This window comes from Strongylocentrotus purpuratus, unplaced genomic scaffold, assembly GCF_000002235.5.
Source record: "Strongylocentrotus purpuratus isolate Spur 01 unplaced genomic scaffold, Spur_5.0 spur5_contig_836, whole genome shotgun sequence".
NCBI classification, from domain to species: Eukaryota; Metazoa; Echinodermata; class Echinoidea; order Camarodonta; family Strongylocentrotidae; genus Strongylocentrotus; species Strongylocentrotus purpuratus.
In genome coordinates, this window is record NW_022145542.1 from 772896 (window position 1) to 789866 (window position 16971).

Sequence of the window (16971 nt, forward strand, 5' to 3'; positions counted from 1 at the left end):
TGTATCTTTAGTGTTGTCTCTTTCAATTTATTTTAATTCTCTCTCTCTTTCTCTCTGTGACACTTTCTTTCATCTCATTCTTGTTTTTGTTTTTGATATGTATATCACATACTTGTATATAAGAAAATTGTTCAACAATTATTCTTTTTTATCAAAACAACTTTAATAGATTATTTTAGCACAAATTATGAGTGACATATGAGAAATCTATACAGACATAAGCCCTTTGTACTTTGAACACTGTTCAGCATCAACAATCAAGACAATGGATATTTTTGTGTTTAAAGACCATATCCAAACTGAAAAATAAAATGTGATGAATTATATATCAACGGACAGCTTATAAGCCATAGATTACAATAATATTGATTTTTCTAAGATGCACTTTAATAGTTGCTTTAGAAGAAGCAAATCTTAATATTTAAAATCAACTTGCATGAATTTATTCGCAAGCCTTGAATTAGTGTCTGTATCCAATAATAATGATAATGATAATAATAACATGTCCTGTTTACACAGGGTAGCCTCTTCAGTATTAATACTGTTCTTCCCGAGGGCCCTTCAATCATAATATTACCCTGGCTTTAGCCAAGCTACCACGAAAAGGCGCTCGGGCATTCAGGGAATTTCTTACCAATTCTACCCATTTACCTCACCTGGGTAGAGGGTGGCAAATGTTGATTAATATCAAAAGATGTTAGTGCTGCCGCAGCACTCTAACCATTCACCATGTGATCCACAGTCCAGTGATGTTTCCACTTGACCACGACATCACGACACCAATATGCCATTGTAATATGTTAAATTTGTTAAGCATGTATCTTAATACCTGAATGCAAGGCAAAGGCAAACAGAGGTCCCTCTAGAGGTGAAGTTGTTGGAACCAATGGAACGAATGAGGGCATCTTCAGGTCAAGTTGGTGTTGTCAGGACCATCATTAAATCACTTTTGTCAGCAGATCATTGACAGGAACATAGTGGGGCTCATACACCTCAAACAGTTACAGAAGCCAGTTTGCAATTTTCAGCACACTTCTGAAAAAACTTCCTTTAAATATATTGCAAATATGAGTACAGTTCAGTCCAGATGTCCCATGGTCATTTAATACTGTTATTGATGTACTGGACAAACATGTTTGCAAGCATGGAGATATCTTCTATTGCATGTAGCTTGGTGTAGGTGATGAACTGCCTTCTTATCCTCTGTAACTCAGCATTGTTGATAGATCTTGCTAGATGAACGTATACATACCATGGTTAAGGATGATGAACAAAAAATACACTCAATACACTACGATTGACAGATTAAAGGGAGATTGTAGTCGGTTTCTAAGTGCAGAAGGTTTTTATTCGCTGACACCAGACTTGGTGGAAATACCATTAGGCCTTAAAAAAAAGATGTTGTATTGCCCTTTGCGACCGACCAAAAAAATCTTGAAATCTACTGTCGGCTTTTTTTAAAAGTTTTTTTTTTTACCGTTTTTTAGAGAAAAAAATGAATTAAAGCATTCTAAACTGAGAAATATTAGCCCAAAGAGGGAGTAACAAAGAAAAAGTAAAAAAATTCCAACCGACCGACCCATGTTTTGGCACCTAAAGGGCAATACAACATCTTTCTTTTTAGGCCTTAATGTGTGTACAAGTCTCGCACACAGCAAATTACCTGTTGTCCCATCAAGATACACCCCCTAGTCTCGTGGAGTCTTTGGGTGAGGGAAATGTAAGATATTGGCCCGGTTGCATAGAACTTACCATTGATAGTAACTTTGCCATCAATGGCAACTACCATGGTAACAGGGCTCAACAGCCAATCAAAATCAAGGTTTCCATGGTAGTTACCATTGATGGCAAAGTTACCGTCAATGGTAAGTTTTGTGCAACTTGGCCCATTGACTTTTCCATATGGGGTGATTGGTGGAAAATGCAAAGCATTATATAAGGCATGTTGGTCATAAAACTGAAGGCTAATCCTGGTGAGCGACAACACCTGTTATTTGGTAAACGTCCGAAAGTTGGCAAATTCCCCACGAGAGCCCACTACGATGCGTCTTTAAACCAACAAGAGATACAATTCAACCGTCTACAAATGAACTAAACAAAAAGTGAGCTGAATATGAAAGTGCACTTTAATTGATAAGTCCTTTGGACAATAGTGACAAAGAGTATATACTACCCTAGGAATTCAGGTCAATCATGGATTTAAATAATGTATAAATAATGTATAAATAATAGTAATCAGCATCTCAACATGAAGTCATTTTATCAATATTCCTGCGATATTTAAAAAGGATATTTTGTCCTTCGCTCCTGGTATTGAAATATCATCCCCTGGTATGCTGGTCTTCTGTGCACTCATCAGAGTCTGTTGATCAATGATAACGGCAGAAAACAGAACATTCATATTTCTATGTCATCCAGTACAATATAATTGAAATACATAATACAATTACAATATAACATACAAATCCCTGATCTCTGAATGAACATAAAGACATATTTTGATCAATAAAATTAATTTTAATCAACATTCTGCATCAACAATATCTAAAAGTTGAACTTCAACAGTTATGTTTAATATATTTATTCTTTGCTGAAGAATTTTTTCAAATTAGGAGTTCAAGGTGTTGATTTTAAGGATAAGTTCTACAAATATAGTATTCAAGAACTATAAGGAGTGTAAGGCAAGAAATTAATTGAATTGTTTTCACAGGATGACACTGTCATAAATTTGTAACACTCACAAAATTTGCTAACTTTTGTGCAGAAGATTCTAATTTTACAGTAGTCTTGTGGTGGTATGCATGAATGAACCATAAATATTATTATGTAACATACTCGAGAAACAATGTAATCTTTCATGCCACTTCATTTCTTATTCCTTTCACAAAATCCTGGCCTTTCCTTATATCATCAGTAAAATGGCTGTCAATGCTTGGCATAATCGCATTCGATTCCATGAGCTTTTATGTGTCTCAAAGCCATATCCCTTCAGGCTCTGGCATGTCATTTTCAGGCACTTCTTTAATAAGATTTTCAATGACATTGGGCTTAAACTTTCTGTGCTTTAATTTAAACCAAAAATTGAATTATTCAAATAATGTATATTAATATAATATGAATGGACTGAATTATATTTCTCCTTAACTTGAGAAAAAGTATGAATATGCATTGAAAAAAAAAAATCATAACGATTTATGATATAAGATATTAAATCTAGTATTCAAGGAAACAAAATGATACCAAAAATTGAGGATTGCGCTCTTGAACGTTCACTGATAACTCTTAACAAATCAAGTAGCATTAGAGGGTTGAGAGTTGGGAGTCATTACCGTCACTGCTTCTTGTGTTCTCTTGTCCAGTTCATATAGAAAATTAGTTGCTGACAGAGGTTGCTAAAAAAGAACGAAAAGGAATAAAGATCAGTAACAAATATGATTTATTCATGTCATTTATTGCGCTTATTTTCATTTCCAAACATAAAAATAATAATAACACGATAACATGTGCAGGGCATGGTAATCACAAAGAACTAAACAAAGTTTAAATATATAAATCTACAACATGACTTGGATCCAACAATTAGGTACATTTTTCCATAATGTTCAAGAGATTGCATAATTCAATATTTTTTCTACCACCAAACACCTGAACAAAACAAGACAAGAAAAAAAGAAGAGATGTTTAGAAATGCAGAGGCCAAGATGGAAACCAAAGGCTCGTACGATGAAGGCCACTGGGAAAAGCACAAACTCACACGCACACACATCCGCATGATCTAACTGTGGTATTATAATGCATGCAGTATGAAAAAACCAAACTTTTGGAAATCCAAACCATTTTCCAGTAATTAGAAGCTCCAAAAGTTTTGTTCATCAAAGACAAGTACAGGTAAAATTATTAGCTGCACGCCATGAGACTCACAGCCTACGAGACCAAAATGCATTGCCATAGGGATTCTCTTGTGACATATATTTCATGATTCTGTCTTTCCTTCAATCTACTGCCAACCACAATGACATGGATGCTATCACTTACAGACACTGTCGATAAGTTACGTGGAGGAGCTTTCCTGAGGAATAGGGCATCGTATATTTCCTGACATGGCAGTTCATCTGAAGGAGCTATGGAGAACAGAGGAGAATCCCATCTATTCTTGGAGACGGGAGCCTCAAATCTCATCACCAAACCATCAAATCTAAAAACAAATAGAATACAGGGGTGATAGTGAGCAATAAAAAAAAAAGTTTTTTTGATTTCCCCTCGACCACGCCCCCCTTGAGTAAAAAAAAAAGAGAAGAGGATTCGCGGGGAAAAAATGGCATCTAACAACATTCCCCCCTTTCGAGTAAGAAAATTGGGAAAAAAATAGGGCAAAATAGGGAAGTTTAGAAAAAATAACAGGGAAATCGGTAACATCAGGATAAAAGAGGGAAGAAGAAAAAAAATCTGGTAAAAAAAATTGGGAAACCGATTTAAATAGGGTTTCTATCAGGCCTGAGAATAACACAAGGAATAATATTTTAATCATAGCAGTGAAACCACAGAAAGAATAAATATACCGGTAGAAGGGATATCACTATGGAAATTACCAGAACCATAACAAGAGTTCCCATTTCTTTCACCAGGGCTGGAGTCGCTGGACATATTGTCCCCTAACAGCTTGCTACAGATCCTAAAATGTTATTAACATGGGGCCACTGCATACAGATCCTAACATGGCAATGCAGATCCCTGTGAAAAAGAAAATAGTATCAAGCAACTAGAGCCCTGCTTTAATGCAATGAAGCTTTCTGTAACATAACTCAGGATAAAACGTTAGTATGTCGGTCATTGACAAAATTTAAGATCACCTGGAATTTTGATATTTCTTCAAGACACTGAGCCTGAATTAAACGTCTCGATGAATAATGACATAACCTGTATTTTACAGTGGTCCCTATCGTCTTTTTAAAATTTTATTGCAAAGGCGCGACTTGTATGACATATTTGTTTGTAATGCAGCATGGGGAAAAAAAAGCTAGAATAAAAGGAACCCTGATAAAAGGACCTGCCATTATAGAGCTTCTCTTTTTTAAAGTCTGAATGTTGATTAGCCAAAATAGGGTTCAGCAAAAAATGACATATTTGCTAACGATAGAATGTGTGGTAACCCAATGAAGCAATACTTCATAAGTTTAGATTTTCAAGTTTGCATTTTGCAGGGGTGGTCATAAATTCTTTTAAATTACTGTTCACCGAGAAGAACTTACTCTTTCAAGTCCTTCCTATGTTTAGATGAATGCCAAATAGGGCATTCAATCATATCTGAACTAGGTTAATTGAACCGGAGTAAGATCAACTGGATATGAGATAATTAAAAACAAAATTACATTTCTTAAAGTACCACATACTTTTACCAATTTCACATACTGGTTGAATGAGTAGAGTGATATAACAAACTACGGTAGAAAATAATGTTTATGAATAACCTCAAATGAATGGGAACTGGAAACTTACCATTTTCTTCATGGAACTACAAGTATATCAAGTAAAATTGTAATTTTCGATGACCAGTAGGTCAAATAAACCAAACATGAAAATATTTTATAACCAAAAGATAAACCAAACATGAAAGCATTTTATAACCAAAAGATAAACCCAACTGATTCGATGTCCATAAGGAACAAGATGTCATTCGTGTTTTTAACTGAAATTATCCCAGTGGTTTTTACTAATCCAATGCCTAAGTACATGATGATTAAAAGTTGCAAAAGAGAAAGAATTACTTGACTCATCCAATTAAATTGAAAGATAATTTTTGCTAAATTTTACATTATGAGCTGGAATAATTGATAGATTATTCTGCTGATTTCCAAATGCTTATGAATAATAAAATTAAAAACCTTACATTTCCTTTGTATATTTTTCCTGATCCTCTCTTTCTGAATTCCATGTTGTCGCCACCTCAACAGGAGTATCACAGAAAATCTTTTCCAGAGAAATAGAGGTAGAAATAAGTAATAAAACAAGACAACTTTACAATGCCGTGCGTCCCCCCAAAAACTATACACTTTTGAAATGGTTGCCGAATAAAAAATGTTTGATTCTGGGGGGAAAAGTTTTATATGTATGGATAGCTCATAAACTCAACTTTCATATGACACCAAAGAGTCCAAAATAATTCATGCTTGGGTGAGCACTGCTCACTTTTGTAAAGGGTATGAAATTCAGGTTGCGCAGGAATTAGCCTTCCAATTTGGGAGAGGTAAATCCTTTGGAGCTTTATACAAAGTTTTAAGGGTGATATAATACATTCATGATTTGCTGAGTGAACAGGAATTGCCGTATTTGAATATTCAATTTACATAATCCCTACCTGGGTATTAAGTAAATTGATGAGATTTTCAACTAATCTTACAATAATTGCAATGTGGGGTGAAGGTTTTTATTCACAGAATAAAGATGTAAAAAAATAGATGTAAAAAAATAACAATTTGTAACATGGATTTGTGGATCATGTCATCTTCGGCTCGCAGCAGGTGGGGATTTAGCCTTCTGACAAGGCCTATGACTCTTTTTTTGGCTATTTTCCACCCTAATCAGTGGCTGAGATGAATCTAGGGACCCGTTGTGAACACGCAATCGAATGGCGTTAGCCATGAGGCCTTTTGCAATGTAGGTTTTACTGCTCTGCATGAATTATTCATTTTTCATTATTCAGGTTGCGCAGGAATTAGCCTTCCAATTTGTGAGAGGTAAATCCTTTGGAGCTTTATACAAAGTTTTAAGGGTGATATAATACATTCATGATTTGCTGAGTGAACAGGAATTGCCGTATTTGAATATTCAATTTACATAATCCCTACCTGGGTATTAAGTAAATTGATGAGATTTTCAACTAATCTTACAATAATTGCAATGTGGGGTGAAGGTTTTTATTCACAGAATAAAGATGTAAAAAATTAGATGTAAAAAAATAACAATTTGTAACATGGATTTGTGGATCATGTCATCTTCGGCTCGCAGCAGGTGGGGATTTAGCCTTCTGACAAGGCCTATGACTCTTTTTTTGGCTATTTTCCACCCTAATCAGCGGCTGAGATGAATCTAGGGACCCGTTGTGAACACGCGATCGAATGGCGGTAGCCATGAGGCCTTTTGCAATGTAGGTTTTACTGCTCTGCATGAATTATTCATTACTTTGGATTTATTGACCAATCAGGAGAACCATCTCCCAGTTGGCTTCGTTCTTGATTCGTTCATTATCAAAACATGTATAAAGAAAAGGTAAAAGACGTAAATAAGTTTTGCTCATGAGATAAACATATAAATGATAGATACAAAATATCACATTCAAATCTATTTTACAGGCAAAATTAAAATAAAATAGGAAGCATTGATGACTTATGCTAACAAACATAAGTGAGATAATTGGACTTTCCCTAAAATGCACCAGTTCAACTCGTTTTCGTTCCATGTAGAGGTCAGTGGTCTTAGCCCGTATGTTATTCTTTAATAGTTCATAGTAGCTAGGTCCATGTTCGCACTACGTAGAGTTTACTGTGTGTGTGATGGATACTATATGCAAGGATACGTTCGCTGATTGGACGCTACCATTTTGGTAGAGAATTCCAGTCGGAAACGAAGGTTAACATAAGAAATCCAACCTTGATTGCTAAAGGCTACTTGGATGCCCTACTCGCACTGTCGTTCACTCGGGTTTTCACGATTATTCTCGTTATAGTCCCTCGGCGTCTATCAGACACGTGGCCTTGTTTAAAGGCTAGTGGGGATTGGAAACACTGTCCAGATTCAAGACTACTGGACAGCTAGTCATAGGTCATGTATTATTTTCACTATTACCAGTATAAGTTTGTCATCTTATTCTGTAAATAAAAAGTGCATGCTAAATCAATATGATTGCTAATGTGAAATTGCAGCCTCTAGCTAGTCTCCAGCTCGTATAAAACAATGGTGCAAGGAAATGTATAGTGGCCGAGACAACAAACACATAAAAACATGACATTAATTCATACACTTTGAGCTGTAAAGAGATTAAGATTCATTTGACATAGAAACATATTGTCATTTCTTGACCCTATCTATTCTGGGCTATTGTGAAGCTGCATAGCCTGGTTTTATTGTTGTTTTATTTCATTTCTAACTATAATCCAACTATTTTGACCCCCAAAATAAACACCCAAACTATAAACAAGACCAAATAACCAATGTTTTATCTCTTTTTTTGAAAAATAAGATTTCCCATGTTTTGTACACAAATCACAAAAATGAACGATTTTCAGGCTGACACTCAACGGTAGGTCCGATTTTTGGAAAAAATTGTTTCAAAAGATGTGCAAGACTCGAAAGAATAAAGGCATACAATTTCAGTGCAAGATTTTTATTGCGTTAAAAAATTATCGCGAAAAATGTAGAGGGGGGCTTCTAAACCCCCCCCCCCCCCCTCCAGACTAGATAGGGTTAAGTAACATGAATCAATATATAAAACTGATAAAACAATACATTGTAACAAATGTTGCTCTTGGTTTGTGCAGTAAAAAAAACAACCAAACCAAACATTAAATCCAAAGTTAACATGCAATGAACTCAGAGCAATGTTAATACTCACCACACAATGAGGAGTCTGAGATGATTTAACAGCACAGTACAGCTCATACCTGAAACCTAGCCAGAAATAAGAGAATATTACACCATGTAAAAAATCTTTAATTACAACAACTTCAAAAGTAATAGGGCCTAATAATATTTTTTAAATGGTAGGAGAGGTTAAATTTGGTGGCAAAAACATCTCAAATCTCAGATATGCTGACGACACAGCACTTTTCGAATCTTCCAATGATGGAATTGATAGTCTCAATCATGCAGTAAACGATGCTGGCGAAAAACTCAACTTGCATTTAAATGTTAAAAAGACTAAACTCCTAGTTGCTGGTAAAACCTCAGATACCGATTGTAACATCCAGATCGACGGGGAAACAGTCAAAAGATGTGGAAAGCTTCAAATATCTTGGATCTACAAAAAACAGCAATGCCAGCTGTCCCTGTGACATAAAGATAAGAATAGCCATAGCAAACAAGAGAATGGTTGACCTGCAGGAACATCTCAACCGGTCTGAAAATAAAACTGGTCAAAACCCTGGTTTGGAGTGCTTTGCTTTATGGTGCTGAAAGCTGGACACTGCTCAAAGCCGATGAAAATCGCATCATGGCAGCAGAAATGTGGTTCTGGAGGAAAATGCTAAAGATCAGCTGGACGGACAAAAGAAGTAAACTCAGAGTTCTACAAGAACTAAACACAAAAAGAGATCTCCTTGGAAAAGTGGCCCGCCTCAAGATGGGTTACTTTGGACACATTCTGTGTGGCAGTGGGAGCCCCTTAGCAGCACAAATAATAGAAAGCCAAGTAGAAGGAAAGGGAAAAAGAAAAAGAGGGGAAAAGAAAAAGAGGCAGACAGAGAAAGCAGTGGTTTGATAACATTAAAGAATGGACAGGTCTCACATATTCAGAAGCCAAAAGATTAGCACAGGATAGAAACAAATGGAGAAAGACAACAAGAAGATGTGCAGATGTGGTCGCCAATTGCCAGCAACTGACGGTGGCAGCCAGGTAGCCAGGTTGCCAGGTAGTAGAGGTTATATAAAAGCTAAATATTATTATGGATAATTTGTTTCTCTCTGTCAAAATTCAATCCAAATGATATGGCAGTGAACAATTTACATTTCCTCCACACTGTACAAGGAAATTAAATCTATAGTTGCTGTAAGCTACTTTTTCCAAAGATAACTTCATTGGATGGATATCCTAACAAATTCATTAGTTGCGTTAATCTCCAACCATGCCCACCCAGCATGTCTGCTTGTTATCATAAACTCACAGGATTACAATAATAGAATGACCTTTTCCACACAAATCTAGACTAATACATCTCAGGTCTGGGAATGAATAACTTTCCATTTTGGGGGGTCTCCTATAGAATGTAAATTTGGTCCAGAGGGAAATTAGTAAAAGCTAGTATCCACATCCTCAACCACTATGTCATGACAGTAAGGATCATGAACCTCCCTCGTGAGAGATCCAAACACACATTTCCACCCAAACATAGTGGGAATAATAACCAAGTACAAATTTCCTAGGGAAAAAACAGTTTGAATCTGGAATAGAATGCAGAAGAAAAAAAATCAAAATGCTCAATTTTCTCCTTGATTCATCTCTAATCAGAAATAGGGAAGATTAGAGATAATAACCGGGAAATCTGTAAAATCAGGATAAAAGAGGGAAGAAGAAAAAAAATATGGTAATTTTTTTTTTTTTTAGTTGGTAAGAAAAAAAAAATCGGGAAAAAATCAGAAAAAAAATTTAAAAAATGGGAAAACCGATTTAAATCGGGTTTTTATCAGGCCTGTTGTAATTAGTGCTGTAACATCACGGATATCTCCAATTCCGTTTAACCGCCTGTTAAACGAGTTATTAAAAAAAAAAAAAAAAAAAAAACGTTTTTTTTTTTTTTTTTTTTTTTTTTTTTTTTTTTTTTTTTTTTTTTTTTTTTTTTGGCCGTGTGAAAAAGCAGGAAGGTGATTTAACTGAAGGCGCCGATTTGTGCTTGTGAACTAGTCACAAATAATAGTAACATTGTCGTTTTAGAATAATGTGTAAGATCATTAAAGTAAATTAAAAACAGTAGAGGACCTAGGATAGAACCTTGAGGTACACCATGTGTTAAACTTGAATGAATATATATTGAGATTTATTACAAAGATTACTTTCAAACCAAGATGACAGACAAATTGGAGTGTTGTTCTAGTTTCCAAGTGGTACGTCATCACACCGATTACTGAGCTGGGAGACATTGCCAGGCATAGTGCCAGGTGGAAGGGCATAAATCGAAACTTAAAAAAAAAAAAAAAATTAAAAAATTAAAAAATTAAAAATAAAAAAAAATTAAAAAAAAAAAAAAAAAAAAAAAAAAAAAAAAAAAACGGGAAAACGAAACCGTCCAATTGAAAACGGAATCCGCCATGAGCGGTCGGATACCGGACGGTTAAACGTTTGACTACAGCACTAGTTGTAATCACATGATTCTCTCTACTCCAGGACTAGGGTAGTTTGGGCTGTGTGACAAATAAGTATGGGACTCTTGAAGAGAGAAGAACACAAAACTTGAAAATGTTTACACCTAGGGCCATTCTCTTTAGAAAGCAATCTGAAAGAAATCACCTCTCACTCGTCTCAGGCTTACCTTTAATGTAATTCAGGGAGTCCAAAATGACAAGATCATCTTTAGAAAGCAATCTGAAAGAAATCAACATTGTCATATATATAATCTGAGTAACCATGTGTTAAAGAAGATCCCAGAGTTACATGTATCTCCTCGCCATTTGGCCCTATTTCATATTTCATAAACAACATTTAAAAGTAGGTGAATGTTGCTGCATGTGCTTCCAAGAATATTCTACAAATTGCTAATCACTTCCAATGTCAAAGTATTGGCTCACTTTGGCAATGAACAAAGCTGGGGTGATGATATGATTGCAGGGCCCTCAGGGAGAAAGATGGAATACTGATCATACCTTAGTAAACAAGATATATTATTATTATGATGATGGTGATGATGGTGATGACAATGATGGTGATGACAATGATGGTGATGATGATGATGATGGTGATGGTGATGGTGATGATGATGATGATGATGATTTTGATGATGATGACGATGATGATTATTATTATTATTATTATTATTATTATTATTAATAATCATTATAATCTTCATTAGTATTATTATAATTATTATTGTTATCGTTATTATTATAATGAAAAATTAATATCACTGAAAAGTATGATTCTTCTGGGTAGCCTATGCCTAAAGTTGTTCTTTTGACATTTTAATCAGTATTTACTTTATGCATTCATGTATAAGACTGTAAGTATAGTTTAAGGGTAAGTCCACCTTGATATTAGGTTGGTTTCAATAAAAGCAGGAAAATGAGAGAAACAAATTGCTGAAAGTTTGAGCAATATCAAAAAAAGGAAAATTACACATTTTTGAAGCTGTCATCAGTAAAACACAAATTGGCAACATTATGACGTATCTTGCGAGCTCCTCTCCAATTTGTTCTGTACTGGAGATCTTATAAACTGCATTTTCTTAGTTATTGATGATGAAATATATTTCTGTCATACAGGGGTTGTATAGGAACAATCATATTTAGGGTGAATGTATGACTGAAAATTTTGGTAGGGGAAACTAAACATTTTTGAAGTTCTTTAGTACAGGGTAAATGGGAGGGGAGCTTGCAAAATACCTCACACAGTTGCCTATTTGGCAAGACAAGTGCAATAAAAACAAATGTACCATAAAGACAGCAATATGAAGCTTTCTGAGACATGGAGTGAGACAATTTGGCAGTGTCTTTATAACACCAAATATATTTTTTATATAAGCGATATATTCAGTATCTGCCACATATTGCTGTCAACGCTGTGTAAGGCTTGCTTACATTTATAACTGAGCTTTACCTTTGAGTTGATGACTTGAGCTTTCCTCTGGCATCTTTTTCTTTCTTGGAATCTATGCAAGTAATGAAAGATAAAGAAAATTACTTTCAAATTGTTTTTTTGTTTGGGGTGAAGTTTGTAGTGTTAGTTTACTGCAGGAAATGGTCCACATAACACGTTGTACCTGTTCTAAAATTAAAAAAGAAAAAGAAAACAAGCACACAATCACAACAAGAAGCCAAATGAACCAGAGACCAAGGCAAGGGGGCAGTTTCTGAAAACTGTCATAAATAAATCTAACTCTAAGTTCACAAATATGTCCCTGAGAAACACATATTACTTATGACTGTGTCATGAAACGGGCGACATGATTAGACCATTGAATCATTTGTATGTTAGTTTTGGACAAAAGCAGAAACAAAAAAGGAAAAAGTTTTGAAACTACCAACTGGATAGAAACACACATAGCTGCATTACTATCCTGGCTGTGTATTAAAAGCTGTTTTATTGATTCGCAACACCACTTCTTCTTCTTACTTACTTACTTACTTTACTTTAATACACGATGTTGTAGGTCTAAGCCTGTTCATCGATCCAGGATTCTTCCAGGTAACTGCGATTTGTGGAGGGAGGAGGTTGTGTAAAACATGAAACAACAGACAACACCTAGACCGGCTCATACAGAAGGTTAGCATTCTTTGACCAGTGACTATCCAGTCTATTTTTGAATGAGTTGACTGACCCAGCTGCCACAACGTTTTCTGGGAGACTGTTCCACAGCTCCACGACTCTATTGCTAAAAAAGTATTTTCTGATATCTAGTCTTGAATATTTCTTTTCCAGTTTTCTAGAGTGACCTCAAGTTCTATCTTCTGTACTCAACTTAAGGGAATCTCTTGCACATCGTACAAGCCATACAAGTACTTGTACACATCGATCATGTCCCCCCTTCTACGCCTGTGAACAAGAGTTGGTAATTAGAGTTTGGTCAAGCGCTCCTGGTAAGATAAATTTCTAAGGCCAGGAATAATCTTTGTTGCAGTACAGGCCACCGTCGGGTGTATTGTCGTACTGTTGAGGTGCAGGGCAGATGTGTGTACAATGTCTGATAAGAGGTACAGTCAACTGAGTGCGAGTAAAAACAACTACCGTTTTAGCGGTCCTGGGTCTTTTGTACCTCTTGCTTGCAGGTGTTAGCAGAGGTACAATTAACAGTGTTCTGAGGGAGGAAGTTCCAGAGTCTTATAGCATCCGGGAAGAAGCTCCTCTAGTAGACCAGCGTTCGGGCAAAAGGAACTACGAGGGAGGTGTGTGGGATGTCCATTAGCGAGTTGATGATGTGATAGATCATCACCACCTTAGCCTGTGCTTGTCCTGCGGTGGTCATTGAAGATGAAGCGGACATATCGTCGTTGAACCATTTCAAGCTTCTTGAGGTTTGCTTGCGTGTGAGGGTCCCATATGATGCTGGCGTACTCCCATGATTGGTTGAAGGAGAGTGTTGTAGCACATAAGGCTGTGCACAACAGTGTAATGAGGTACCCAAGAACACTCCCAGACTCACAAGCGAATACTCGAATATTCGGGCGCCATGTTTTTTTAATAATTTTTTTTTACTTTTTAAATTTTTTTTTTACTTTTTAGATTTTTTGACTTTTTTTCTTTTTTTTTCTTTTTTTGCCACTACCATACCACTCAGCAGTTTCCCAGGTCCCTCGCCCAAAACGCATGCAATTTTACTTCGAGTTGCAGTTGAAGGCGCCGATTTAATAAGAATAATAACAGTAAACTATGCTGTTCTAAAAACCAAAGATGGCAGAATAATCCATTTTCCTCCAAGTCCAAACAGAAATCTGGACATTTGGTCCCAGTTTCTGAAAGGTGAGTTTGACAGTGCTTGAGTTGGGAAACATTTTTACCGACGGTACCATGCCAGCGGCTGCCGCTCTCCCTGGCACGGGTAAGCGTGGGCCTGGACATTTTTTTTTTTTTTTTTTTGGCAGCCGAATATTCGGGTACGAGAAATCGTACCCGAGTAGTTGTCAACCGTGCGGGTACTCGAGCATTCGACTACCCGTCGCAGCCTTAGTAGCACAGCACTTTAACCTATCTGGGACATGGTTGCATATTCCTTTGAAGAAAGGCACGGGTAGAGTTGGCCTTTTGGGTGACAGTGTTGATGTGTTGGTTCCAGCTGAGATTCTTCTGCAACTTTAACTTTGCGGGACGCCAGATGTTACTCGGCTGGTGTTGGAGATGAATCCTTCCAGTACAACCTTTTGGGTCATGTTACTCAGGAAGTCAGAAACCCATGTGCGTGTGTGTGTTCCCGGAATAGACCCGGATTCCATAGAATTGAAGCTTGTGTAACAGCCTTCCATGGGGAACCTTGTCAAATGCTTTGGAGAAATCAAGGAGTACCATAACCAATTGTTCTCTGTCATCGATGGCTTTGGCGAGGTCTGGACAGCAAGAACAAGCTGGGAGACGCAGGATCGTTTCTTGAGGAATCCATGTTGTGCATCAGACAAGATATTGTGGTCTTCAAGGTGGCTCATGATGTAGACCGAAAACTTCAGTCTCTCTAATCGTCGGTTGTTCCACTGAGACTACGTCTGGCTCCACTAGACCTCCGATTATAGAGACTGAAGTCTGGGGACCTCTTTCTGTGAGGCACTGTACGGAACAAATGGTTCGGTTCGACCGGACCGCGATGAATGAGATATGCAACAAGATTTTCACTCTTTACATCCTCATAACTGCTGCAATTACAACACAAATTAAAAATAACATATATATAGCTTATTTGACTTACGATAGCTTGCTCATTTAGATCCTAAATTAATGATTAATCCGAGAAAGTCTCGTCGTCAACATTATCCGTCTTGGTTTTAGTTGATGAATATTCATTTTTTCTTTTCGAGCGTCCAATAGCTACCGTAGCTACGTACGAGTCGGCCCAGCTTGACCAACGAACTCCCACGAAACGAGTGCTCTGATTGGCCATTTGGCTATGTTTTGGTAGGTGGACCCGGAAATATATCGGCCGCCGGGTAATATTTCGAATGCATGAACGTACTGCTTCGCGGATCTGAGATACAAATTGGATAATTCATATAAGTAAGTCCGTAAATTATGTATTTAATATTAAGTTATCAAATTTTGATAACTGTAATTAGGACAAATGACATACCGACCTAATTTACATCTGATTTAGAAATCAGAAAATTAGATCTAAATAAAGAAAATCGGGGAGAAAATGTTTTGACAGAAAAAGCTGCCATTGTTGGCTATAGCTACCCCCACGGTACGAGATCTCTGGGTTGCCATCTGTATTGGGGAATGACAACAAATGTCAGTTTTATTAAAGAAATGACCCTAATCAGATGGTTATTGCTGTCTACTCATGATGCTGCTTAGAACGATGTGCTCCAGTACTTTACAGGTCACTGACGTCAGAGAGATAGGCCTGTAGTTCTCTGGCTTGCTATGGTCACCTTTCTTGAAGATTGGAGCAATATTCGCCATTTTCCATTCATCCGGTATGACACCCTGGTTAAGGGAGACTTGGAAGAATAAGGTGAACACAGGTGTCAGTTCGGTGGCAAGTCCCTTCAGAAGTCTGGCTGGGATTTGGTCAGGACCCATGGCTTGAAGAACATCAAGCTCAGACAGGGTCTTCAGAACCCCTGGTGGAGAGAACTCAACTGATTTCACTCAAAATCAGTACTTTAGTGTTAATTGATGACACCTAAATAGCAGTAAAATACAATTTTCAACTTCTATACTGATGTTGAAAAGAATAATTTAAAAATTTAAAATGTAAGTAAGTCTAGAATTTGCCGATCAGCCACATCGGTTCTATTGTGTGCAGTCTGTGTGTGGTGTGTGTAGGCCTATTTGTGTATTATACCTGTCTCTCAGTGCTAGAGGTCAATATGCATTAGCATCGACTCTATCTATGCTTTACTGGAGTGGATAGAAACTGGGATAGCATATGGACATGACTAGACTAAGCTAACACAGAATACAATACGTGGGACAAGATATTTCCACCACTTACCTGCATAGACATCGTTTTTGTATGTTCCAAAGCTGTCGTCGTTAATGACAAGGCATTTTTTGTCAGTAGATGATTCAATAAATGACTGGAGCTGGTTAGATCGTTTACTCTTCCCGCTACTCGGGTACCCACACATAATTACCAACGGCATAATCGAGCCAAAATAAGGCCTACACAGCACGAGATCACCGCACAGAATTTCAGAATTCACAATCTCACTCACGAGTCGAGTCGATCGTCGAGCTAGTGATAACACGTCGCCCGGTCGCGCCGGGCCGATTCTTCTCGCCGACGAACCTGGCTAGGCTGGGTCCTTCGATTCTCGTATTTCAGGTGTAAAGAAGAAGAAGAAGAAGAAGAAGAAGAAGATTGAAGATTTATTTATTTCTCAATTCCACTGACATGAAAACAA

General features: G+C 36.9%; 1 protein-coding gene across 1 annotated transcript; it reads right to left on the reverse strand.

The window, feature by feature from the left end:
- Positions 1–141: 141 nt before the first annotated feature.
- Positions 142–16776, reverse strand: LOC115918636 (protein KTI12 homolog). The gene is made up of 9 exons (XM_030985629.1): positions 16560–16776; positions 12518–12569; positions 11238–11290; positions 8609–8664; positions 5888–5967; positions 4036–4195; positions 3330–3392; positions 2294–2362; positions 142–1242 (listed from the first exon to the last, which is right to left on the reverse strand). Exons 1-9 carry the CDS (start codon positions 16708–16710, stop codon positions 1099–1101), a joined length of 828 nt encoding a protein of 275 aa, XP_030841489.1. The 5' UTR covers positions 16711–16776; the 3' UTR covers positions 142–1098.
- Positions 16777–16971: the final 195 nt, after the last annotated feature.

Coding starts and splice junctions, on each gene's coding strand:
- LOC115918636 (XM_030985629.1), bottom strand. CDS start 16,710: ATGCCGTTGGTAATTATGTGTGGGTACCCGAGTAGCGGGAAGAGTAAA. Junction 8,665..11,237: donor CTCCCTGAATTACATTAAAG/GTAAGCCTGAGA, acceptor ATTTCTGGCTAG/GTTTCAGGTATGAGCTGTAC. Junction 2,363..3,329: donor GAACACAAGAAGCAGTGACG/GTAATGACTCCC, acceptor ATTGATCAACAG/ACTCTGATGAGTGCACAGAA.